At 62.9% G+C, this 24,056-nt stretch overlaps 4 protein-coding genes across 7 annotated transcripts; 3 read left to right on the forward strand and 1 right to left on the reverse strand.

The window, feature by feature from the left end:
* Positions 1-1,029: 1,029 nt before the first annotated feature.
* SLC34A3 (solute carrier family 34 member 3) lies at positions 1,030-6,196 on the forward strand. The gene is made up of 13 exons (XM_031014191.3): positions 1,030-1,130; positions 1,313-1,436; positions 1,721-1,810; positions 2,224-2,352; positions 2,433-2,576; positions 2,653-2,764; positions 2,858-3,053; positions 3,282-3,371; positions 3,510-3,588; positions 3,755-3,922; positions 4,062-4,178; positions 4,253-4,377; positions 5,591-6,196. The coding sequence occupies exons 2-13, from the start codon at positions 1,352-1,354 to the stop codon at positions 6,053-6,055; spliced, it is 1,800 nt and encodes a 599-aa protein (XP_030870051.3). The 5' UTR covers positions 1,030-1,130; positions 1,313-1,351; the 3' UTR covers positions 6,056-6,196.
* Positions 6,197-10,124: 3,928 nt separating this feature from the next.
* Positions 10,125-13,345, forward strand: TUBB4B (tubulin beta 4B class IVb). The gene is made up of 4 exons (XM_031014194.3): positions 10,125-11,052; positions 11,356-11,464; positions 11,546-11,656; positions 12,134-13,345. Exons 1-4 carry the CDS (start codon positions 10,996-10,998, stop codon positions 13,192-13,194), a joined length of 1,338 nt encoding a protein of 445 aa, XP_030870054.1. The 5' UTR covers positions 10,125-10,995; the 3' UTR covers positions 13,195-13,345.
* Positions 13,223-17,802, reverse strand: CIMIP2A (ciliary microtubule inner protein 2A). 4 transcript variants are annotated; one of them, XM_055350257.2, is made up of 8 exons: positions 17,293-17,802; positions 15,271-15,485; positions 14,939-15,036; positions 14,724-14,856; positions 14,482-14,613; positions 14,277-14,371; positions 13,806-13,923; positions 13,223-13,426 (listed from the first exon to the last, which is right to left on the reverse strand). In XM_055350257.2, the coding sequence occupies exons 1-8, from the start codon at positions 17,346-17,348 to the stop codon at positions 13,338-13,340; spliced, it is 936 nt and encodes a 311-aa protein (XP_055206232.2). In that variant the 5' UTR covers positions 17,349-17,802; the 3' UTR covers positions 13,223-13,337. The 4 variants fall into 4 exon arrangements, with proteins under 4 accessions (XP_055206232.2, XP_055206231.2, XP_018888775.4 ...); XM_055350256.2 differs by having other exon boundaries at positions 14,939-15,189; XM_019033230.4 differs by lacking the exon at positions 14,482-14,613.
* Positions 17,803-20,905: 3,103 nt separating this feature from the next.
* STPG3 (sperm-tail PG-rich repeat containing 3) lies at positions 20,906-23,174 on the forward strand. The gene is made up of 6 exons (XM_004048929.3): positions 20,906-21,025; positions 21,424-21,581; positions 21,687-21,821; positions 22,123-22,211; positions 22,350-22,653; positions 22,803-23,174. The coding sequence occupies exons 1-6, from the start codon at positions 20,916-20,918 to the stop codon at positions 22,934-22,936; spliced, it is 930 nt and encodes a 309-aa protein (XP_004048977.2). The 5' UTR covers positions 20,906-20,915; the 3' UTR covers positions 22,937-23,174.
* Positions 23,175-24,056: the final 882 nt, after the last annotated feature.

Raw genomic sequence — 24,056 nt, forward strand, 5'->3', positions numbered from 1 at the left:
GCCCGTCCTCCCCCACCACCTGGTGCAAAGGGCTTCCCTCCCCTGCTCTGCCGAGGGCAGGGATGACCCTGAGAAGGTCTGGGGAGCCCTGAGGTGCACGGAAGTGGGGGACTGGCGTCTCTCGACTCCCGGGCAGCCCCAGCCATGCTCTAGCATCCTGCCTGGCTGGGTGGAGTGTGTCTCTTGGGTCACACGGATGCCTGCTGAGGATGCCCAGTACCGAGGGCCGGTGCCCCACCCCGCAGTGCCCTCGGCCTGATTCAGAGCCCACCCCTGGGAGAAGCCCCACTCCGTGGTGACCCGTCCCGCAGTGCCCTCAGCCTGATTCAGAGCCCACCCCTGGGAGAAGCCCCACTCCAGGAGGGTTGGGCTGGGGCTTGGAGGTCCTAGCCACAGAGTGACGGGATGGGGACGAGGCCTAGGGGCCTTGGGGCCAGGAGGGTACCCCCGTGAGGGCCTGGGCTCCTGGGTAAACATTAATGGGCTCAGTACCCAGCAGGTCATGTGCGCGATCAGGGGATCTTTGACCTGCAACTGCTCCCGCCCCGTGTCTCCTCCCTGCAGGTGCCCCCTCACCACCCACACAGGTAGGAGCTCCTAGGACCAGGCTGAGGCCCAGGGACAGTGAGGCCGAGGCTGGGTGGCCTCCAGGCCAAGGGCTTGGGCCCCATCCTGAGTCTCCAGGACCCAAGGGCAAGAGACGCCAGGCTTGGGCAGCAGGAGGGAGGGTGAGGCAGAGGACGCCTGGACCTGAGCCCAGGGCACTAGGTGGAGGGGTCCAGGTGGGGGGCCCCAGGGGTGGGGTGACCAGGCCCAGGAGGCTAAGGCAGCAGCTTCGGGGCCAGGAGCCTTGAAGTGGTATGAGGACCCCACCTGCTCCCCATCACCAGGGCGTGGGGCCCTTATCAAGCCGAGACGTCACTGTTTAGTATCAAATGCCAAAGTCTAAGTCGGGACCATCCACAGTGTCCCCGATGACACCGGATAGGGGAGGTCCCCAGGTTCCCCAGCTCATGGCCTGCACCCTCGGCACTAGCCTTCCAGTCAGGACCAGCAAGGGAGCCGGGGAGCTGGAGACCCTTCGAGTCTACCCCTGAAACTGGACTGGGCTCGCCTGACAACTGCCTGAGGTCATTGTAGCCATCCCCCTGTGGATGGAGAAAGGGGGATGGTCACCGAGGCCTGCAGGGGGTAGGGAGGGAGGGTGGCGGTCAAGGGCTCAATTCAGGGGACCCAGGGGTGTGAATCCAGCTTGTGAGGACAGGGCTGGGGCAGGAGGAAATGTCTCTGACACGTGCGTCCCCCCCAGCAGATCCAGACCTGGGCCTGGGTCTGTCCCTGCCCGAAATCCATGCCGAGTTCCCTTCCCAGCAGCCAGATCCCCCACCCCACTCTGGACGCGGTTGACCTAGTGGAAAGGACTCTGAGGAATGAAGGTACCAGTGGCCCCTGTGCCCCAGGCCTTGACCAGTCTGACCACCCACCCCCCAGGCACTGGGCAGAGACAGGCCAGGTTTCCTGCGGGCCTCCCGGGGAACCCACAGGGCTCATGACGCCTCCACTCAGGTCCAGCCCAGCTGGAGCCCCATCTTCCCCGTTCCGTTTCTGTCCCTCACTCCAGGACTCGTACGCCTCAGCCCCTCCTCCAGCCTGTGCCCTTGTGCCCCCAGTTGGAGGGAGGTGGTCCTGGAAACAGCCGTACTCAATTCTACCTCCACAGGGACCTCCAGTTCTGCTCCAGTCTTGGAGGAAGGGGACACAGACCCCTGGACCCTCCCTCAGCTGAAGGACACAAGCCAGCCCTGGAAAGGTGGGTCTGGAGATTCCAGGGGTGGCAGGCTGGCAGGCCTCTGTCCCCCACGGGACTGGGGAGACAGAGCAGGGTGGGGCCTGCCCAAACACGCTGTGCGTGGGGAACTCCGCCATGCAGGCCCCCTCTGGGGAAACACGTGTCCCTCAACCGGGCGTCTGTGCTGTCCTGGGGCAGACTGGCCACCTCTGCCCATCCGTCCCTCCCCTCCTGCTCCTGCGAGGGAGGGTCCCAAGGGCTTCTGGCTTGGAAAGGCAGGGACCCAGGCCCTGCCCTGGGGGTTACGGAAGAGGAGGAAATGGGACCCAGCCCTGTTGGAGACGGAGGAGAGAGGGGGCAGAGAATGAGGGGCCTGGGAGGGAGACCTGTCAGGGTGGAGGGCCAGCCAGGGACAGCCTGCCCTGTGTCCTCAGAGCTCCGCGTGGCCGGCAGGCTGCGCCGCGTGGCCGGCAGCGTCCTCAAGGCCTGCGGGCTCCTCGGCAGCCTGTACTTCTTCATCTGCTCTCTGGACGTCCTCAGCTCCGCCTTCCAGCTGCTGGGCAGTGAGTGACGGGACGGGTGCCCAGGGCGGGGCGGGCAGCCAGCCCTCCGCAGCTTCAGCGCACCTCTCTTGCCGGTGTAGGCAAATTGGCCGGAGACATCTTCAAGGACAACGTGGTGCTGTCCAACCCTGTGGCTGGACTGGTCATTGGCGTGCTGGTCACAGCCCTGGTGCAAAGTTCCAGCACGTCCTCCTCCATCGTGGTCAGCATGGTGGCTGCTAAGCGTGCGTGCACACTCCTTCCCCGGGTGGTGGCGGGGGCAGGGTGGGCCGCAGGCTGACTCAGCCCCCCCACTGGCAGTGCTGACTGTCCGGGCGTCTGTGCCCATCATCATGGGTGTCAACGTAGGCACATCCATCACCAGCACCCTGGTCTCAATGGCGCAGTCAGGGGCCCGGGATGAATTTCAGAGGTGAGTTGTGGGTGGAAGGGCTGGGCTGGGGCTGCAGTGGCAGCCCCAGCCCGGGCCCCCCCACCTGACCCCGCCTACTCTCTGCGGCCACAGGGCTTTCAGCGGCTCGGCGGTGCACGGGATCTTCAACTGGCTCACGGTGCTGGTCCTGCTGCCACTGGAGAGCGCCACGGCCCTGCTGGAGAGGCTGAGCGAGCTGGCCCTGGGTGCCGCCAGCCTGACGTCCGGAGCGCAGGCGCCCGACATCCTCAAGGTGCTGACGAAGCCGCTCACACACCTCATCGTGCAGGTGAGGACGGCCACCGCCCCCGCCCAGAGAGCCTGAGCAGGCCAGATGGGAGGAGGGGAGGCCCGCCCTGCCCTGATGGAGGGTCAGCGGAGGGTCTGGGCCCTGTCCTGGGACAGGGGAGGAGAGGGCAGCAGTGGGCAGGGCTGGCCTGGACCCCGCGGGTGCCGGAGCCCCGGGTGAGTCCTGAGGGAGGGTGCAGCACACCGTCACGACCCCTCTGGCCCCCAGTTGGACTCCGACATGATCATGAGCAGTGCCACAGGCAACGCCACTAACAGCAGTCTCATTAAGTACTGGTGCGGCACCACGGGGCAGCCGGTGAGGCACCCAACCCCAGGCCCTCACTGACCCCCAACCTCCCACCTGCTGAGTCATCCCGCCCCACCCACCCTCACCTCAAGCCCTCTGACCTGTCTGCCCACTGAGCCTGTCCTGAGTCCTCCCTGCCCTCCCCAGACCCAGGAGAACAGCGGCGACTGTGGCGCCTTCGGCCCGTGCACAGAGAACAGCACAGCCCCGGCGGACAGGCTGCCCTGTGAGGCCCGGCCCACCCCAAGCCCCCTACACCCCGCACACTCCCCCTCACCGGCCCCTACATGGAAAGGAACAGCGCAGCCCTGGTGGACAGGCTGCCCTGTGAGGCCCACCCACCCCGGCCCACCCCCCAGGCTCCCCCTCACCTGCCACTGCCCTGCCCCCAGGCCGCCACCTGTTTGCGGGCACGGAGCTCACGGACCTGGCCGTGGGCTGCATCCTGCTGGCCGGCTCCCTGCTGGTGCTCTGCGGCTGCCTGGTCCTCATAGTCAAGCTGCTCAACTCTGTGCTGCGCGGCCGCGTGGCCCAGGTCGTGAAGACGGTCATCAATGCGGGTGAGGGCGTGGGAGGAGGTGCGGTGGCCAGGGCTGACCCAGCATCCCCCATAGACTTCCCCTTCCCACCAGGCTGACTCGGGGGCTACCTGGCCCTCCTTGCGGGCGCTGGCCAGGGCTGACCCGGCATCCCCCACAGACTTCCCCTTCCCGCTGGGCTGGCTCGGCGGCTACCTGGCCCTCCTCGCGGGCGCCGGCCTGACCTTCGCACTGCAGAGTAGCAGCGTCTTCACCGCGGCCATCGTGCCCCTCATGGGTGAGCAGGCAGGACAGAGGCCTCGGGAACGGGGGCTCGGGCTGGGGTCCTGTGGTGACCCCCAGTTCCCCCAGGGGTCGGGGTGATCAGTCTGGACCGGGCGTACCCCCTCTTACTGGGCTCCAACATCGGCACCACTACCACAGCCCTGCTGGCTGCCCTGGCCAGCCCCGCAGACAGGATGCTCAGCGCCCTGCAGGTACTGTCCACCCTGCCCCGCTGCCAGAACTGGCCAGCTTCCTCTCAGCCCCACGGACAGGAGTGTGTCACCAGCCCCGGGGCCCTAGGCTGGCTGTGCCCCCGCCTTCCTGGACCCCTTCCCTGGCCGCCAGCCTCAGCCCTCCTGCTCTGCCTCCTCGGACCCCACAGTTCCTGCACACATTTCACATCCTCCCTGCGTCTCCTCCCTTGAGACCTCCTCGTCTCCACATTTTCTCAGCTCTTTGCTGTGTCCCTGGGGGCCTGCCCCCAGCGTCTCAGGGGGCTCTAAGCCCCTCTATTCCAGCACCCTCAGATGCTTTCCCTCAACCCCTGCTCCCTCAAGGAGCAGCCACTCACCTCCAGCAGGTCCCCATCTGGACGACCCTCCCAGCCCCCATTCCGCATCTGCAAAGGCCGAGTCCCACCGATGCTGGGCCCTGCCCTGCCGCTGCCAGGGCTGTGATTCTGCCTCCAGGACACTTCCCCCAGTCTGAGCCCCCAGCTCTGTGCCCCAACCCCAGTCTCATTTAGTCCAGCTGGTTCTCCCTCTAAAACAGCCCGTCTGCGGCCTGCTGCCCGGAGGCCCAACAGGTTCAGCTCCCGAAACTCCGGGTCATGCTGCACCGCCGCTGACAGGAAGAGACAAGTGCGGCACCCCCTGGAACCCACCCTCGTTCTTGCCTCTGCCCTGTCTCTATCCACTTAGACCCTCCCAGGGCAGGGTCCTGCTCCACCCCCTGCGGGAAGCCCTCCAGACCGCACCTGTGTGTGGACTCCTCCAAGTCCGGCAGCCCCTGGAGGGGCCCGTGTGTTCTCCCCTCCTGTGGCCCTGTGCCTCCTCCCCGCAGGGCCTGGACTGCGCAGGCTCAGTACACTGGGGACTGAGGAGACGGGGTCTCTTGGCAGGAGGCACAGGCAGAGCCAGGTCGGAGGGTGCTTCCCCCGCAGGTCCCCCTTGAGGGCAGCAGTGATGCAGTCAGTGCTCGGGGGTGCTGGGCTGGACTGCAGCTCCCAGGAGCGTGCGGGAGGCGTGCTGGGGAACATGTCCACATCTGGCCACAGCCCGCCCCCGAGACGGCCATCTCATCCGTGAAGCAGAATGAACCTCAGACTTGGTGCTCCTTCTGTAGGGTGGAGGAGGGCAGGGGTCCTAGGCCCCTGGTGACCCCACCTCGTTGGGCCCAGGCCCCTGACAGCCCCCTCGCCCCCAGGTCGCCCTCATCCACTTCTTCTTCAACCTGGCCGGCATCCTGCTGTGGTACCTGGTGCCTGCACTGCGGCTGCCCATCCCGCTGGCCAGGCACTTCGGGGTGGTGACCGCCCGTTACCGCTGGGTGGCTGGGGTCTACCTGCTGCTCGGATTCCTGCTGCTGCCCCTGGCGGCCTTCGGGCTCTCCCTGGCAGGGGGCATGGTGCTGGCCGCTGTCGGGGGTCCCCTGGTGGGGCTGGTGCTCCTCATCATCCTGGTTACTGTCCTGCAGCGGCGCCGGCCGGCCTGGCTGCCTGTCCGCCTGCGCTCCTGGGCTTGGCTACCCGTCTGGCTCCACTCTCTGGAGCCCTGGGACCACCTGGTGACCCGCTGCTGCCCCTGCAACGTCTGCAGCCCCCCGAAGGCCACCACCAAAGAGGCCCACTGCTACGAGAACCCTGAGATCTTGGCCTCCCAGCAGTTGTGACGGGCAGTTGCTGCGCAGACCACCCCACCCTCCCCGGCTGGGAGGGCTCTGGAGGGCCCTGGGGCGGGGGGGTCCCCGCGGCAGCTGACCTCCGGTCACCTGCTTCCCCTTCTGTGCAAATAAACCAGGCTGTTATCTGGGGTTGCGGTCCTCACTCCCCTAGACAGAGGCCGCCTGGGCAGGTGGGGGAAGCAGCCCGATGCTGCCTCCTGGTGGACACTCCGGGGCCTGGGGCTCAGGCACAGGAGCCCGCCCACCCCAAGGTGTGTTTCTCATGGCAGCCGCTGGGGACAGAAGCTCCCAAGGAATGGCGGGCCTGGGGGGCGGGGACTTCCCACAGTGGGAGCTGGGGCCCCTCCTGGGGGCGCAGGGGAGAGCCCAGCCAGCAGGGAGCAGGCCCGGTGGCGCACGGTGTGGGGGACCCCGGAGCTCCTCTGCCCCGGCGGATGTCATGGTTGGAGTGGGGACTGGAGTCCCATCAGGTGCGTCGGGTGTGAGAAGGGACCCCAACGGCTTGGATGGCCAGGTAGTCCCAGAGGCACCACCTGTCTGTCTGCCCTCTGTGTCTCTCAGCCGGTCCTGGGCTGGGCCCCTCGGGGACACTTCTCTGCAGGGCTGGGCCACGGCAGGTGCTCAGCTCCCAGAACCCACCAGGAAGCCGGTCTCACCCGCCAGGCTGGGGCACACTGAGGCCTCCCACTGCCACGGAGAATGAGACCCTGTCCCGGGAAGGCCTGTCCGTGGGGTGGGCCCAGGAGGGCGGACAGCACCCATGGGGAGGACTTGGGGGCCAGGGGGCCCTCCCTCCGCTGTGTGGTCGGGTTTCCACACAGGAAGGCTTGTCTGCCAGCCAATGGGTAACTGGACACCTAGGAAGTTGGGGGGGGCTCCTGCCACCTCTAGCCCAGAGCTGCCCACAGCCCTAACCCAACCCCCACTCCTGCCAAGGGAAGAAAGCCTTGGGTTACCCCAGAACTGGAGCATTCATTCAGGCACACAGAGACGGGTGGGTGAGGGGCCGGCCCCATCAGGGACAGGTCTAGTTTGCTCATTTGAGTCTGCTGCTGTGGCCAGTCACGTTCTCCCTTCCAGAACTGCAGCCCTGATGGGGGGCAGCTGTCTTCCCAGAGCCTCCCAGGATTGCCTGGTCAGACCCCACTAGGGTATAGAGGTGCAGCCACTCAGGAAGATGAGGCCTGAGGGGGCCCCACGGCCATTTCTCCTCTGTGGCTCTGTCCTTTTCTGCCCTCAGTTTCCCTTTGCCCCTGCTCATGACCCCCAGGCCCTCTGTGCCCTTGGCCCCCAGTCTTCCCTGGGTCCTCTGCCCCAGCCACCCCTCAAACTCTTAGGCCTCCTGGGCCTTGGTTTCACCTACTGAGGGAGGTGACCACCTGCTCTGGGAGCCAGGGGGGCCTCAGGGGTGGGCTCCAGTGAGAATGGGACCCCCAGCAGCTAGAGCTTTGGTTCTCACAGCCCTGTGATTCTAGGATGCCCCTGTAGACCTGACATCAGCCTCATAGAACCGTCTGGCACCCCTGTAGGGGACAGGCCTGGCTAGCTCCCTGGGGAGACTGAGGGGCCCAGGGAGCTCCCCTGTCCTTTGGGGGGGATCAGTGAGGCCCTTGTGGAGAGGGGGAGGAAGCACCCCATGCACCTATCCTTCCAGGGCAGGTGAGGCCTCCCACAAAGGCTGGGCGTCTGGTCCTTTAAGGCTGCCAATACTGTCTGCCTGCTGCCCCTGCCTGGCGGTAACACACCCTCCCACTGGGACCATGGCCACCGGTAAACAGAGCCTTCGTTGTGGATCCTCCGACAGCTGCAGGAGGAGGAGTGCAGGTGCCCAGCACTCCCACAGCCACGCCTGCCCCGCTTCCCTGCCCTTCTGGCCCTCCTTGGACCACATCCTGCCTGGCCACAGACCCCAGGCCCAGGAGTTGGTCCTCCTGCCCCACACTATCCCGCCTCTCCATCCTGCAGCAGGGCAGCTTGGCTCAGGGTGGGACCTACAGAGCCTTCCCCAACCAGTTTTGTGCAACAGGGGTGGCTGCTGTCCTTGTTGGGCTCAGGCCCAGGCTTCAGGGTGTCTACTGCTGTCTTGTCCTCAGCCAGTGTCCACCTCACCAGGGCAACACAAGGGCAAAGTAGGCAGGCTAGTGCCATGGCGAGCTCTGGGGCTCTCACCTGGGCAGGTGACACCTGTGAAACGGGTGGCACACTGACCTCCCAGCCCTGTGGGCACTGGTCACAGGAAGCAGGGGCCTTTACTGGAGAGGGGTTGGGAGACTCTGACAAGGTGCAGGAATGCCACACACCTCAAAGAGCAGCCTCAGTTGGGCTCTGCACAGTTCACTGAGGAAAAAAAACAGAGCTTCTCCTTCCTCCCCTTTGTGACAACTCGATGTTATGAGACTTCAACATGTCCCTGACTACTGCCTGGACAGCTGAGCTACTCTGCAGGACCCCAGGATGCCCTGGGCACTAGGAGAAACCTGGGATGGCTGGCAGCAACCTGTGCACCCCTCAGGCCGCTGCAGGACCCCAGTCCCTCTGAGGGTCAAGGCCTGTGTCACAGTGGTCACTGGAAGCCAGGCCCGCCTTCCTGGGCTGATCTGTGGGGGAGGCCACCCTCCTGGACAGGATGGCAAACTGGCAACAGACCCCCGAGGAGTGAGCACAGCTGCAGGCCCTCGCCTCGGAAGGACAATGCTGATCCCCACGCATGCTCCGGTGCTGCGTGTCCCGAGTTCTGGTATCGCGCATTACGTGGTGAAGACCGAGGTGCAGTCCCTCCAGGAGAGAGAAATAAATAAGCAAATGTTGTTTCCAACAGCCTCCAACTGGGAGACAGATGCCCAGTGGCCAGAGCACAGGAGACTGTCAGGGCCGACCTGATGGTGTAATTTATTTAAAATGCTACAAAAATACAGCCAGGTGCAGTGGCTCATGCCTGTAATCCCAGCACTTTGGGAGGCCGAGGCGGATGAATCACAAGGTCAGTTCCAGACCAGCCTGGCCAAGATGGTGAAACCCCATCTCTATTAAAAATACAGAAATTAGCCGGGCGTGGTGGCGGGCGCCTGTAATCCCAGCTACTCGGGAGGCTGAGGCAGGAGAATCGCTTGAACCCGGGAGATGGAGGTTGCAGTGAGCCGAGATCGCGCCACTGCTCTCCAGCCTGAGCGACGCAGCCAGACTCTGTCTCAAAAAAAAAAAAAAAAAATAGCCAGGCGTGGTGGTGCACACCTGTAGTTCCAGCTACTTGGGAAGGTGAGGCAGGAGAATCGCTTGAACCGGGTAGGCAGAGGTTGCAGCGAGCTGAGATTGCGCCACTGCACTCCAGCCTGGGCGACAAGAGCAAAACTCCATCTCAAAAAAAAAAAGAAAAAAGCTACAAAAATGCAGAAGGCACGGCGGCTCATTCCCGTAAATCCCAGCACTTGGGGAGGCCGAGGCGGGCGGATCACTTGAGGTAAGGAGTTTCAGACCAGCTTGGCCAACATGGTGAAATCCCATTTCTACCAAAAATACAAAAATTAGCGGCGTGGTGGTGGGTGCCTGCATTTCCCACCTACTGGGGAGGCTGAGGCAGAAGAATCGCTTGAACCTGGGCGGGGGGGCCAAGATCGCGCCACTGCACTCCAGCCCGGGAAACAGAGCGAGACTCTGTCTCAAAATAATAAATTAAGTAAAATAAAAATGCTGCAAAAATGCAGCGCGTTTGTTTTTAAACAGGCGCAACCACATGTAATTCATTTTAAGTTTCTTTTCCCACTCAAGTAAAAATCAAGTCATAAATTAGGAAAAGCATTAACATAAGTATGTCTCAGCCCCAGCGCGCTGACCTGTGGTTGGAATACCGGCCCTGGAGCCCGGAGGTCGGGGCCCACCCGCCGAGGGAGGTCTGGGCGCTGTCCTGGTCTCCACGGAGCTCGCGCACTCACGGGGCCGAGGCACCAAGGCGACCGGCGCAGAGCCAGCGCCGTCTCCACAACAGGGCAGGGCGCGCAGCTGCGGGGGAGGCCTCGCCCCTCCGCTCCCCTCCCCTCCCCTGCCCTCCGCCCCGGCCCTCGGGGCGCGGCGTCCCCCACGTGCTCCCCTCACGCGACCGCGAGGGCAGTGGGCGTGCGGGACCCGGGAGCAGGAAACTCCGTGGCCTCTGCGGCTCTGTGGAGAGCTCCCCTCCACCGCCGCAGCCCCCGAGCCCGTGTATCTTCCTGCCTTTAAGGCATCGCAGCCTCCTCGGCCTGGAGGCCCCGGGCTCGCTCCGTGCGGACCCCGCTCCAGAACCCGCCCAGCGCGCAGATGCCGTGTCCCGGCGCAAGGCCAGAGAGGGCGCAACTCTGGACACGGGGCCGCCACCGAGCCTGCCCTTCCCGGCTCCCGAAAGGCCCCGGGCTCAGAGCCAAGACTGCGCTTGCCCGAGGCCCGTCGGGCCCGCCCTCCCCCGGCGCCCCCAGCGCTGCTGCCCGCCGCCCGACCGGAAACCCGCACCCGCGCCTGCCCCCCACCCCGTCCGCGCGCAGGCCGCGGCACTGCGGCGGTTACCAGGACGCTGAACCAGCGCAGCCAATAGCGCCAGCCTGGCGGCGTGCTCCCGGCAGCCAGCCAATGAGACGGCAAATCAATCATTTGAAACACCCAATGGACGAAGCACTGCGGCGCCGGGGGGGGATTGTGATAGGGAGATAGGAGGCTGCGGCTGACCAATAAAGACCAAACTGGCTTAAAAAGGCGGACCTTAGGCAGCTTGATTGATGGGGACAAGGCCAATCAAACGAGGGAGCTTGCCAGCCTCGTTCTGGCAGCCCAATCCGAGACTAGCGGAGGCGGGCAGGGCGGGTATATAAGCGTTGGCGGAGCGTCGGTTGTAGCACTCTGCGCGCCCGCTCGTTTGCTCGTGTTTGTCTACTTCTTCGTGCTTCCCCGCCGCCGCAGCCATCATGAGGGAAATCGTGCACTTGCAGGCCGGGCAGTGCGGCAACCAAATCGGCGCCAAAGTAAGTTGCCGGGGCGCTGGGGCCAGGCGGGCCTGCCGGGCGGTGTGGGCGGGCGGCCGGGGAAGATGGCGGCAGCAGCGGCCGGGCGGCGCCGCCGCATTGCGGCCGCCGGGCCCCCTTCGCGGGGAATTGGCCGAGCCGGGCGACCGAAGCCCCTAGGAACCCGGCGGCCAGGGCGCGCGGGGCGGGGGAGGGGCGGGGAGGGCCGGGCTGCCGCGCCCGTCCGGGGCGGGGCTGCCGCCCTGCGCACCGGCCGCGGTGACTCAGCCCCGGCCCGCCCGGGCCCGCCCGCGTCCCTTGTAGTTTTGGGAGGTGATCAGCGATGAGCACGGCATCGACCCCACGGGCACCTACCACGGGGACAGCGACCTGCAGCTGGAACGCATCAACGTGTACTACAATGAGGCCACCGGTGAGGCCCCGGCCCCTTCCCCGACCGCCCTCCGGGGACCCCGCGGCCCCTGCCTTGGCTGACGCCCTCCCGTCCCCGCAGGCGGCAAGTACGTTCCCCGCGCTGTGCTCGTGGATCTGGAGCCCGGCACCATGGACTCCGTGCGCTCGGGGCCCTTCGGGCAGATCTTCCGGCCGGACAACTTCGTTTTCGGTGAGCCGTGGCTGGGGACTGGGCGGCGGCTCAAAGGTCAAGGGGCTGCTCCAAGGGCACCGCCGTGGGAACTGCGCAGCCGGGGCCCCTGGACGCCCTCCTCTTCTCTGAGCCACTCAATCCCCTTTACTAAATCGGCTTTGGGAGCAAGGTCCAGCTGTCTGCCGAGGCGAGGAGCCGCCACACACGTAATCTCCCTGCAGGGAGCTGAGCTGGGGCAGTGGCTGCTCCTCTGTTCTTGGGAATTGGCAGTGGCCCCCCCGGGGAGAGGTTTGTTGTTAAGCTGTCAGGTTTGGCCCCTGACTTAATTCGTAGCAGGGCAGGCTGCCGTCTTTTGGCTTTGAAGGGTCCGTTTGCTCTACCTGCAGGGTGAATTCTGTGGTCAGCTCACACCATGTCACTCGGCTTTTTTCGAATGGTGGTGACCAGTAGTGCTGTCTACCTGGCTGACAAATGATTAGCTGTGTTCTCTCACAGGTCAGAGTGGTGCAGGGAACAACTGGGCCAAGGGGCACTACACAGAAGGCGCGGAGCTGGTGGACTCGGTGCTGGATGTTGTGAGAAAGGAGGCTGAGAGCTGTGACTGCCTGCAGGGTTTCCAGCTGACCCACTCCCTGGGTGGGGGGACTGGGTCTGGGATGGGTACCCTCCTCATCAGCAAGATCCGGGAGGAGTACCCAGACAGGATCATGAACACGTTTAGTGTGGTGCCTTCGCCCAAAGTGTCAGACACAGTGGTGGAGCCCTACAACGCCACCCTCTCAGTCCACCAGCTCGTAGAAAACACAGACGAGACCTACTGCATTGATAACGAAGCTCTCTACGACATTTGCTTCAGAACCCTAAAGCTGACCACGCCCACCTATGGTGACCTGAACCACCTGGTGTCTGCTACCATGAGTGGGGTCACCACCTGCCTGCGCTTCCCAGGCCAGCTCAATGCTGACCTGCGGAAGCTGGCTGTGAACATGGTCCCGTTTCCCCGGCTGCACTTCTTCATGCCCGGCTTTGCCCCACTGACCAGCCGGGGCAGCCAGCAGTACCGGGCGCTGACCGTGCCGGAGCTCACCCAGCAGATGTTTGATGCCAAGAACATGATGGCTGCCTGCGACCCCCGCCATGGCCGCTACCTGACGGTTGCCGCCGTGTTCAGGGGCCGCATGTCCATGAAGGAGGTGGACGAGCAAATGCTTAATGTCCAAAACAAAAACAGCAGCTATTTTGTTGAGTGGATCCCCAACAATGTGAAAACGGCTGTCTGTGACATCCCACCTCGGGGGCTAAAAATGTCCGCCACCTTCATCGGCAACAGCACGGCCATCCAGGAGCTGTTCAAGCGCATCTCCGAGCAGTTCACGGCCATGTTCCGGCGCAAGGCCTTCCTGCACTGGTACACGGGCGAGGGCATGGACGAGATGGAGTTCACCGAGGCCGAGAGCAACATGAATGACCTGGTGTCCGAGTACCAGCAGTATCAGGATGCCACAGCCGAGGAGGAGGGCGAGTTTGAGGAGGAGGCTGAGGAGGAGGTGGCCTAGAGCCTTCAGTCACTGGGGAAAGCAGGGAAGCAGTGTGAACTCTTTATTCACTCCCAGCCTGCCTTGTGGCCTGTCCCGCTGTGTGCACTTGCTGTTTTCCCTGTCTACATCCATGCTGTACAGACACCACCATTAAAGCATTTTCATAGTGTGTGGTTTCGCTTCACCCATTCCTTCCAGTAGGCCCTCCGGATGCTGTTGCCGAATGTCAGGGCATAGTTGTCCTGCATGGCTGCGGGGAGCCAGGCTGCAGCTGAGCTGGGCTTATGTGCCCGGGACCAGCATGGGCTGGACACCCAGGCTTCAGAGAAGTGTGGGGCTGCCCTGGGCCCTGGGGATCTGCTTGGTGGGGAACTTGCTTCCTGAAGGCAGGCCTGTCCTGGGTACCCAACCTCGGGGCTCGGCCTGTGTCTGGGACTTAGGTGGGTCCAGTGACCCCCCGCTTCCAAAAGGGGTAGGGAGGATGGCAGACAATCCTACCCCAACCAAGGTGGGACCCTGGTAACGGTCAGACAGGTGGTCCTGAGCCAGCAATGAAGGGTGAGCAGGTAGAGCCGTCCCTCCCCACATTGGCCGGGGTGTGTCCATGTGACCCTGCCCACTCTACTCACAGGGGATGAACCCCATGTAGAAGGGGATCAGGCCTTGGCTGCTGTAGATGTGGTTGCTGGGCCAGTGCGTTCCAGGCAGCTTCTCGACCAGGTCGCAGTGGGGGTTTTTAAACAGGAACTGGGGAGACAGGAAGGTGCTGACAAGCTGCCTCCCCGGCAGGCAACCAGATAGTCAAGTTGTCCCAGTGGGGGCCTGGCCGGAGGGCCGGCACTCCGTGGGAAAGCTGCTAATGCTCCCAGCCTTCTGCATCCCCCTACCCCCGACTCCAAAACTTGAGTGCAGGGATCCAAGCAAGACTCAGGAGAGAGGGGTTGGGGCGGCACCTCCGGGGACAGGAGAGAGCCAGGCAGAGCCCCCTCCTCAGGCTTCTCAGGGAACCTGGCCTTCAAGGCACCCTCCAGGGAAGCTGCCAGGCAGGAGAGGAAGTGTGTGTGTGAGCTGGGAGCAGGCCCTGGATGGCGCTTTCCTACCTGGCTCTTGTCGAATTCATCCATGGCTTGCGTGACACCGTCTCGGTAATTCACCCCCATTACCCAGGTGAACCGGGGAATGAAGCCAGCATAGCCTGGGGGTAGGCAGATGTACGGGCTACCCGAAGCCCCCTTGGCCTTCCCCTGGGCACACCCACCTGCCCTCAGACGTGTCAGGGAAGCCAGGCAAGGCTCCCTTTCCTACCCTGAACGTTGGCGACTTTCTGATGTGGCCAAATGGGAACAGGCAGGCAAGGCACCGCCTCGTCTTGGGAAAAGCTGGGCTCCTGGAAGCAGCTGGGAGGCAAAGGAGGTCCCCCCAGGCCGCTAGCCCGTTCTGGAGCAGGAAAAGTGGGCCCCTGTGGCAGCCTCCTCAGGGGCTCTCACACTGCAAGAACCTTGTGGGGAGGGGCGGCCTTCTCCAGCCCAGCCCAGGCCCACACCCACCTGAGATGGCCTTGCGTTGGATCAGGTTAGGGTGGTCCAGCTGCGGCAGCCGCTGGAAGCTGCCCACATCTAGCGTCTCCTGCTGGCGGGCGGGCGGTGGGTACTCATCCCTCCGGCAGTGGTACAGCTGGAGCTGGGAGGGAGCGGAGGTCACGGTGCGGCTCCCACCTGGGGCTGAGGGGAATGGGCTTGGCACTGGTGCATCCCCTGGCTACCTGGTGCTGCCTGGGGGCTTCGCAGACAGGAGTGGTGCTCTTCCAGGCCTCTTCCCCGTATACTGGGTGTCCCAAGTCTCTGGAGTCTCCCTTCCTGCCTGGCGGGCACAGAGGGTGCGGGGGGTGGGGCGTGAAGCCTGCAGGCTGCAGAATCTGTCTGGGTATGTTCTCTACCCTTGGCGGCTCCTGGGCGTCCACCTCCAAGGGTGGGAGCTGGCCCAGAATCTCAAAGTTCTTATAGGGCTTCAGACCTGTACCAACAGGGCAGCCTGTGAGTGCTGGGACAGGCAGGCGGGCACAGGAGGGTGCAGGGCTGGGGACTGGCAGCTCACTGGTGTAGTGGGGGATGTAGGGCTCCGTCAGGTCTCGGCAGGGAACCCTCGGGGGCTTGGACTGGCTGAAGTCCTCAATGAACTTGGGCTTGGACATGGGGGACAGCACAGAGCAGGGGCTCTTCTGCACACTGGGGTCTGTGAGCAGCTGCCCCGTGGTACGCCCATAGGTGTTCCCCACCTGGTAGCGCAGCTGCGGAAAGAAGCCGGCATAGCTGTGGAGGGAAGAGAAGAAGGCAGGGCAGGTCTCAAGGGCAGCCCCAGCACTGGGCAGGGCCCCTTCAAGCCAGATGTGGATTCAGCCTGCTGGCCACTTAGCAGCAGCTTGGCCTGTGGCAGCTTGCCTGCCCTCTGCTCACCTGTAAATGGGGCTGCAGTGGCACTTGCCTTCTAGGGCTCTCTCAGCCTGAACGGGCGGCACACACCACGTGCTGGGAACACGTCAGCACCACAGCAGATGGCCACCTGCCTTGTACCAGCCCCTCCAACCCTCTCCCACCCCTCATTCCAACTGCCAGCAAGTCAGGGGTGCTCTGCCCTGGCAAAGCAAGTACAGGCACAGGACATGTGGGCCAGGACATAGGCGAGGGACGGCCCCTTGGACACACGCAGGGCCCACCAGGAGGGTGTTGGGTGGGCTTGACCTGCACCTGTGCCACCCCAGGAGGCCAGTAGCCTCCTGCACGGGACGAGAACTGGGAGGCAGGTGGAGGGCTGGGCTTTTCCGGGCCTTCATTCAGCCTCGAGGGGCATGGTGCAGGTGGTCACAGGCGGTTCAGCGCCTCAGGGTCTATGTGATCTTTCAAGGAGTGAGAACTACCTTCGTCTTAAAAACTGCCAAAGGGCTGGGCGCGGTGGCTCACGCCTGTCATCCCAGCACTTTGGGAGGTTGAGGCGGGCGGATCACGAGGTCAGGAGATCAAGACCATCCTGGCCAACATGGTGAAACCCTGTCTCTATTAAAAATGCAAAAAGTTATCCAGGCATTGGTGGCGGGCCCTGTAGTCCCAGCTGCTCGGGAGGCTGAGGCAGGAGAAGGCGTGAACCCGGGAGGCGGAGCTTGCAGTGAGCCAAGATCACGCCACTGCACTCCAGCCTGGGCAACAGAGTGACACTCCGTCTCAAAAGAAAAAAAAAAGCCAAGCAACTTTCAGCCTCAGCTTCACCTGCCCCTTCCCCAGATGTAGCTGTTCAGAGGCAGGTGTGGTTTCTTCCTGGCCTTTCCCCTTTGCATGTAGCGTGTGTGTATGTAGGTGCACACACACACACACGTTCCGTAGAGGGGTTACTTTTATTTTTTGTTTGGGGGGATATCTAGTGAGGCAGCCTGGCGTTTGCTTGCCTTGTCTTTAAAGTGTGGAGTCCTGGCCGGGCGCGGTGGCTCAAGCCTGTCATCCCAGCACTTTGGGAGGCCGAGGTGGGCAGATCACTTGAGGTCAGGAGTTCGAGACCAGCCTGACCAACATAAAGAAACCTCGTCCCTACTAAAAATACAAAATTAGCCAGGTGTGGTGGCAGATGCCTGCAATCCCAGCTACTCCAGAAGCTGAGACAGGAGAATCGCTTGAACCCGGGAGGCAGAGGTTGTGGTGAGCCAAGATTGCACCATTGCATTCCAGCCTGGGTAATAAGAGCGAAACTCTGTCTCAAAAAATAAGTAAATAAAATGAAATGAAGTGTGGAGTCCTCTCTGGAGTGGGCGTCGGGCACTTACTAGCCGGCCTCTGCTGGCTGCTGGCTGACCCAGTTTCTGCTCGACAGACGTGCTGGCCACCTGGTATGGAGTTCGCAGCTGCACACCAGCAGGGAGGGTGAGGCCTGGGCCCCTGGCAGCCCCGTCCCTGAGCTTCCCCTGTCCCAGGGCTCCCCAGCCCACAGACTGCAGTGCCCCGTGGTGTGGCCCTCAGTTTCCTGGGGTCCAGCTCTGGGCCCCTCACAGCTGGCCTCCATGCCTCAGGCCCCAGCCATTCTCCCCCTCCTGCAGCCCTGGCCCCAGCCACCTCCAGAGCTCCCGGCTCTCACCCAGGGACATAGTGAGGCTCTGGCGTGAAGAGATCGTGTTTCTGAGTAGTTGTCATTTTGCTTTCACTCTGGCCTTGCTGGCTCCAGTCCCTCTCGGCATCCAGCTCCCTTCCCTGAGGGGAGTCCTGTCACCGGGCAACCATTGTGAGGGGCCAGCATTGTGGGCACCTCCTGGGCCAGGCCACCTCGCTAACCCTGTGAGGGCCCACACTGCACAGGTGAGACACTGAGGCCCAGACAGGTGCCAGGCAGGGGAAGAGTTGCGGTGAGGCAGGTGGCCCGGGAGGAAGTCCCATTAACTTCAGAGCTCAGAAAACAGGACTGTCCCTCCAGAAAGGGCCTGGGCTCTTGCTGCCCCCAGGAGGCCACCAGCCCGTCTCAGGGTGAGGCTAAGGGAGTCCCCAGGCCCCCTCCTCTGACAGGAGGCCTTGCAGCTGCAGAACCTTGGCTCGAGTCAGGGGCTTCCCGGCCTGCAGGGCTGTGCGAACTCTCCCTCCAGCCCTTCCTGTGGCGCAGGGTGTTATGTTTACATTTTAAGCAAATCCTGAATTTTGTTCTCTTTTTTTGTACAGGAAGGACTTCCTAACCATAAAAATGAAGGAAGGCGGCCAGGCATGGTGGCTCACACCTGTAATCCCAGCACTTTGGGAGGCCGAGGCGGGCAGATCATGTCAGGAGTTCGAGACCAGCCTGACTGACATAGTCAAATCCCGTCTCTACTAAAAATACAAAAATTAGCCAGGTGCGGTGGCGTGCGCCTGTAGTCCCAGCTACTCGGGAGGCTGAGGCAGGAGAATGGCGTGAACCCAGGAGGTGGAGATTGCAATGAGCTGAGATCGTGCCACTGCACTCCAGCCTGGGCCACAGAGTGAGACTCCGTCTCAAAAAAAAAAAAAGAAAGAAAGAAAGAAAGAAGAAAGGCTGGGCACTGCGGCTCATGCCTATAATTGCAGTGCTTTGGGAGGCCGAGGCAGGATGAGGTGCGCAGATTGCTTGAGCCTAGGAGTTCAAGCCAGCTGGGCAACATGGGGAAACCCCACCTCTACAAAAAAGAAAGAAAAATTAGCCAGGCATGGTGAATGTGCCTGTGATCCCAATTACTCGGGAGGCTGAGGTGGGAGGATGGCCGGAGCCTGGGAGGTTGAGGCTGTAGTGAGCTGAGATCGCACCGCTGCACTTCAGCCTGGGCAACAGAACCAGACCATTTCTCACAAACAAACAAAAAAACAACTAAAAGGCAAACTAAAAAACTGGAAAAAAAGTTTGCAATAAGTGTTATGAACAAATTTGGTATCAGCATAAAAAGCTCTCACAAAACAAAGATATAAACAATACCTCCATGGAAAATGCAGACGAATATGATTTTTTTTTTTTTTTGTATTTTTAGTAGAGACAGGGTTTCACCATGTTAGCCAGGATGGTCTCGAACTCCTGACCTCATGATCCGCCCACCTCGGCCTCCCAAAGTGCTGGGATTACAGGCGTGAGCCACTGTGCCCGGCCAATACGAACTTTTTAAGAAAAAAAGACCACAGTCCGTAAATATAAGGGCATAAAGCCGGACCATAATCACATACACGCTGACTGTGTGTTGAGAGCAGTTTCTGAGGCTTACTGCCGGCAGGGTCACAGTGAGAAGGGCCTCTAATTTGGGTGGTGCCTTCTGGAAACCAAGTTGGTACGGATCACGTCCATACAAGACACTGCAAACTCGGACCATTGCTTCCACTCCTAAGAAGCTGTCTGGCATTCTGGTAGACGCTGGTTTTCCTCCACCGTTCCTGGCTGGTAATTCCCATATTCCCATAGCCCTTGGTAGGGCCTTCTGTTAGAATGTTGGGTGGGTGAGGCTTGGGGGGTGCGGGCGGGGGACTTTGACCTCCTGCCCTCCTTTCGCCTGCCCCAAGGCAGGACGCTAACATTCTCGCCTTTCTGACTGTGGGTCTTAAGACCCTTCCAGGAGAGTTCCCACCCAAGCTCTGGGGGCAGGAATGCTGACATCAGGAAGCTTCCGTAAAATCCCAAGAGGACTGAGGCTCAGGGAATTTCTGGACAGGGGAACACCTGGAGGTTCCCAGAGGGCGGCAACCAGCGAGGACATGGAAGCGCTGGCCCCTCCCCGTGCCTCTCTCTACGCTTCTTCATTGGTATCCTTTGCAATCAATACCCTTTACAATAAACCAGTAAATGTCATAACTTCCCTAGTTCTATGAGTGGCTCCAGCAAATTAACCCAAAGACGGTGTCATAGGAACCCCAAATTGAAGCCAGTTGGTCAGAAGTTCCAGGGTCCCAGGCTTGCGACTGGTGTGTGTCTGGAGGCCTTCTTGGGATGGAGCTCTCACCCTGTGGGATCTGACACCTTCTCCAGGTACGTGGTGAAGGAAATGAATTAGAGGACACCCAGCTTGGTGTGTGGGGAACAACCCCCTCCCCCAACATTTGGGCAGAGGCCTCCTTCTGTGACGGCTGTGGTGGTGTGGGCACAGAGCCGGACACTGAGAGAGCATTTCCCCCACACACCTTCTCAAGGAGAGGATGGATGTCCAGCAGCACCATTCACGGTGGCAACGTTTATTACAGGGCAGGGAGGACCTGGAGGGGCCTATCTGTCCAATGACAAGGGCTTCATTAGCAAAGTACACTCTGTTCCACTGTCAGCCAGTCAACTCTGAACCCGGCACAACCTGGGCAGGGGCCCCGGAGCACAGGCGTGAACCCCTCGCCCAGATAAAACCTGTGTTTCCTCAAGCACGTGTCCATCTGTCTGCCTGGCAGGCCCAGTGCTGAAGGGGAGGCATCCAGAGAGGGCGGAGGAGGGCCCCAAGTTGGCCCTGTTCACAGGCCCTGCCCTGGTGGATTCTGGGCCAAGGTCAGGGCTGGGACCAGCCGGTGGTCAGCTCCAGAGACCACACAGCGAGGGCCCTGGTGCCCACACGGGCTCTTGCTCACAAAGGCTGGCTGTTCCTTTGCAGCTTGGGCAGCCCGGCCATCTGTGACACCCTCTAGCCTCTGTGCCCCCAGGTGAGAGGTAGGCCCTCACACCCCAGCCCTGGCTGGGCTCCAGGGCCCGGCCTGCCTCTGGTGTCAGACCCATCTGATGTGGCTCTGCTTTTCCCTTAAGTGGAAATCCAGATGGGGTGGCGGCTCCTCTTCCTCCAGGGAGCCTTCCTGGACGCCTCCCTCCTACCCCCAGGGGGTCCTGGCTGGCCGGACACAGCTGGGCATCTCCTAGGGCTTGGTGGATGCCCGTGGGTCCTGTTCCCTCCACCCCCTCTGCTGAGGCCTCAGTCCTCCCAGACCTGCTAGAGTGGACCCCAGACTTCCAGGAGACCCCAGGGTGCAGGAGAGGGGAGAAGGCTGGAAAAGTTAGGGGGAAGGGAGAGGGCTGGGCCAGGAGTCACCTGGGCAGGCTGGGGGTCCTGGCCCAGGCAGACACGGTGATCATCTAGTTAGTCAGGGAGGGGCCCACCAGGGGTAGGGGCCCACCAGGGGTGGGGGCCCGGGGCAGCCCCTCCAGGGCCAGACAATGTGTCTTCCTCAGGAGTCCCAGCAACAGAGGGGCCTACCAGTGAGGTCACAGAGCTCCGTGGTGCCGTTGGGGAAGAGAGCCAGGAGACTCTGATGATGAATTTTGACCAGAAGGCAGTGAAATTCCTGGCAAATTTTTACATCAATGGAGGCAAACACTGGACCCATGGCCACCTGAGGCAGACACAACCAGAGCCCACCCAGTAACTGGCGGAGCGAGGGAGAAGGGGCAGGCCGGCTGGGAGTGGCCAGGGGGCTGAGGGACAGTGTGGGGGGCAGGTTGCTGGGCAGGCGGCTGGGGGACTGAGGGACAGTGTGAGGACAGGCTGTGGGGCAGGCGGCTGGGAGCGGCCAGGGGCTGAGGGACAGTAGAGGGGACAGGCGGCTGGGAGCGGCCAGGGGCTGAGGGACAGTGTGGGGACAGGCTGTGGGGCACGTGGCTGGGAGCAGCCGGGGGCTGAGGGAAGTAGAGGGGACAGGCTGTGGGGCAGGCGGCTGGGAGCGGCCAGGGGTTGAGGGACAGTAGAGGGGACAGGCTGTGGGGCACGCGGCTGGGAGCGGCCGGGGGCTGAGGGACAGTGGCTGCTGGTCTCCCTTGCAGGCCCAAGGCATCTGTGCTGTTGTTGGGCCCGGAGCCGGGGATGGCCTGGGATGAGACACAGCCCCCAAAGATGAAGGAGGTCCCAGTTGGCCTCAGGTTACAGACGGGCACCCCCCAGGAGTCCCTGCCCACCTACACCCAGACCCTGAGGGAACTGTGTGAGTGAGGGTCCTGGCCACCCCACCCCCAAGCTGGTCTTTGGGGGGCTGTGGGAGGGGCCCGCTGAAAGGAGCCCAGGCCCAGAGCTTGCTTCCTGTGGCCAGTGCTGGAGCAACGCCCCCCGATCACAGCTGACCTGGAAGTCCCCAGCCCCACCAGGTACCAGGTGCCGAGCCCGTCCGTACGAGAGTCCTCCCCACACCCCCACTACAGCATCGGCTGCAAGCACCAGGGCCGAGGTGTGTCCCCCCTCCCTGAGGCCCAACCACCGGGCCTGTCCCTCACCCTGGGAATGGGGGCCTCTGCCTTTGTGCTGAAACCCCCAAGGTCTGAGGGCCCCTCCACCCTCCCCTGCGTTCACCTCTAGGCTCAGCACCTGTAAGGAGGCCTGGAGAGAGGAGGGCTAGGGCTGGGGCATGGGTGGACATTGTGAAGACAAGGGTTCAGGGGCCGAGGGTGGGAACTGGGAGACAGGTTCGAGTGGGGACTGTTACCTGGGTGGGGCTCCCAGCCTTCTCTCTCTCCATCCTCCAACTACAGAGGGCGGTGGCCGCAGGGCATGGCAGACTTTGTGGTTCCAGAGTGAAAGCCCCTTCACGCAGAAAGCTGACTTCGACCAAGAGCAAAAGGTTGGGGGCTGGGCCGGAAGGGGGCGGGGAGTCCACGCAGGCAGGGGGCTGGGGGTTCCAGTGGGGCCAAAGGGGGGCTGGCTGAGGGTCCGTGGGGAGTGCCCTGCCCTGCAGCCCCTGTCTCCTGCCCCCTCGCAGTGGCCCTCGCCAGCCCACTACCAGCTGCTCAGCCGGCCCGCCTTCCCCGCCTTCAGCTTCAGAGGCCGCCACTCCGCTTCCAAGACACCTGAAGGCCACACCCACCTAGGGCTGCCTGGGGCTAGGAGGCTGGGCCTCAGGGTGCAGCCCCAGTCCCTGCTTCAGGCCTCTTTGCAGGCACCTGGCAAGAGACGCCCTGGCCCCAACACCTACAATATCCTTCCTGGGAGCCGCCTGCAGAGCCCCCGCTCGCCGGCCTTCTCGATGAGCCGCTCCCCTGCGTTCACCTCCTGGCTCAGCGCCTGTAAGGACGCCTGGAGAGAAGAGGGCTAGGGATAGGGCATGGGTGGGCAATGTGAGGACAAGGGTTCAGGGGCCGGGGGTGGGAACTGGGAGCCAGGTTCGAGTTGGGGCTGCTACCTGGGTGGGGCTCCCAGCCTTCTCTTTCGGCAGCCCAAACCCCTGGCCCAGCCGCCTACCACGTGGAGGACTGCTACAACTCACGCTTCCCCTCGGCGCCTGGCGTGGTCATCCAGAGTGTGCGCAGACCCAAGCGCCACGACACAGGCCCCTTCTGCACGCTCTAGAGCCAGCTGGGCACAACCTGCTTGGCCCGGCCACCGAGTGGAACCATGGCCTCCCCCGGGGCTTTCCCAGGCCTCCCCTGGGACTCGGGGCCCCAGCCTGGCCTTCTGACCCTCTGGGCTCCCCGATGCACCCTTCTGGCTGGCCAACCCTTCTATGGGCTGTGGACAAGGCTGGCCCAGCCTGGATCCCCCATCTGCCCATCTTCCTGCTACACAGAGACACTGTTGGTTCTCCCGAGCTCTGTGGTGTGCAGTTGTCTGTCCTTCCCCCGGGGGCGGTCCGAGAGATATGGCTGCCGCTGGGTCATTTCCGGCTTTCCCTGTTGAGGGGTCTCCATTCAGCTGCACCTGAAGGGTGCTCTCTTCTCTAGGGTGGCAGCCTGTGACTGACCCTGAGCTCTAGCCTGGAGCGAGATGGGAGGTGGGCTCTGTGGGACACCCCCACCCAGCCGTGTCACTCAGGGGCCTGGTCCAGCTGCTGTCCACCTGAGGGTCAGCCGCTTGCCGAGCCAGGGAACTGGGAAGGAGGCGTCAAATTCCCTGAGCCGCCACCTCCAGGTGGGGTCGGCCTGGCCAGACCTCAGGAAGGGCCCAGGGATCTGCTCACTAGGGCCCAGCCCCACTTCCCCTAGGCCTTGAGCTGAAGACCTGGCTGGGCTTAGTCACCTGTGCCCTGAAAACTCTGGCCCAGGGCCCTGCAGACTCCACTCCCGGGGCCTTCACCTGCTGGGACCCTGCACTGCCCCTGCCTGCAACTTCGCCTGGCTGGGGCCTCCCTTGTCATCACTGGCCTGCCCTCCTATCCAGGGTCGGGCCCCAAGGCTGCCACCTTGCAGGAGCCTTACCTGCGGTGCCGTCACCCGCACCTCCCCAGGTCCTCCCCAGACCCAGGACCCAGACCAGGCCCAGAGCTCAACCCCTTCAAAAAGGCTCTGGGCAGCTGCTTCTGTGGCCTCAGCACCACCCCCTTTCTCAGAGAGGAATCCCAGGCTCAGGATTGTGTGTGTGCTGTGACCCTTGTCCTCCTCTGCCACCGAAGCAGCTGGGGGTTGGATCAAGGCACTGGAACCCTCGCCCTTGAGCTGACCAACTTGGCCAGCGGCAAGAGAGCTGTGGTAGC

This window comes from Gorilla gorilla, chromosome 13, assembly GCF_029281585.2.
Source record: "Gorilla gorilla gorilla isolate KB3781 chromosome 13, NHGRI_mGorGor1-v2.1_pri, whole genome shotgun sequence".
Taxonomy (NCBI): Eukaryota; Metazoa; Chordata; class Mammalia; order Primates; family Hominidae; genus Gorilla; species Gorilla gorilla.

Bases quoted from the DNA above. Each gene is read 5' to 3' on its own strand.
- SLC34A3 (XM_031014191.3), top strand. From the start codon at position 1,352: ATGCCGAGTTCCCTTCCCAGCAGCCAGATCCCCCACCCCACTCTGGAC. The intron at 2,353-2,432 runs GTGAGTGACGGG...TTGCCGGTGTAG, and splicing joins CGCCTTCCAGCTGCTGGGCA to GCAAATTGGCCGGAGACATC. The intron at 2,765-2,857 runs GTGAGTTGTGGG...CTGCGGCCACAG, and splicing joins GCCCGGGATGAATTTCAGAG to GGCTTTCAGCGGCTCGGCGG.
- TUBB4B (XM_031014194.3), top strand. From the start codon at position 10,996: ATGAGGGAAATCGTGCACTTGCAGGCCGGGCAGTGCGGCAACCAAATC. The intron at 11,053-11,355 runs GTAAGTTGCCGG...CGTCCCTTGTAG, and splicing joins GCAACCAAATCGGCGCCAAA to TTTTGGGAGGTGATCAGCGA. The intron at 11,465-11,545 runs GTGAGGCCCCGG...CCGTCCCCGCAG, and splicing joins GTACTACAATGAGGCCACCG to GCGGCAAGTACGTTCCCCGC.
- CIMIP2A (XM_055350256.2), bottom strand. From the start codon at position 17,348: ATGACAACTACTCAGAAACACGATCTCTTCACGCCAGAGCCTCACTAT. The intron at 14,857-14,938 runs GTAGCCAGGGGA...GCTCCCTCCCAG, and splicing joins AAGCCCCCAGGCAGCACCAG to CTCCAGCTGTACCACTGCCG. The intron at 14,614-14,723 runs GTGGGTGTGGGC...TTCCTGCTCCAG, and splicing joins CCAACGCAAGGCCATCTCAG to AACGGGCTAGCGGCCTGGGG.
- STPG3 (XM_004048929.3), top strand. From the start codon at position 20,916: ATGATGAATTTTGACCAGAAGGCAGTGAAATTCCTGGCAAATTTTTAC. The intron at 21,582-21,686 runs GTGAGTGAGGGT...TCCTGTGGCCAG, and splicing joins CCAGACCCTGAGGGAACTGT to TGCTGGAGCAACGCCCCCCG. The intron at 22,654-22,802 runs GTAAGGACGCCT...CTCTTTCGGCAG, and splicing joins CACCTCCTGGCTCAGCGCCT to CCCAAACCCCTGGCCCAGCC.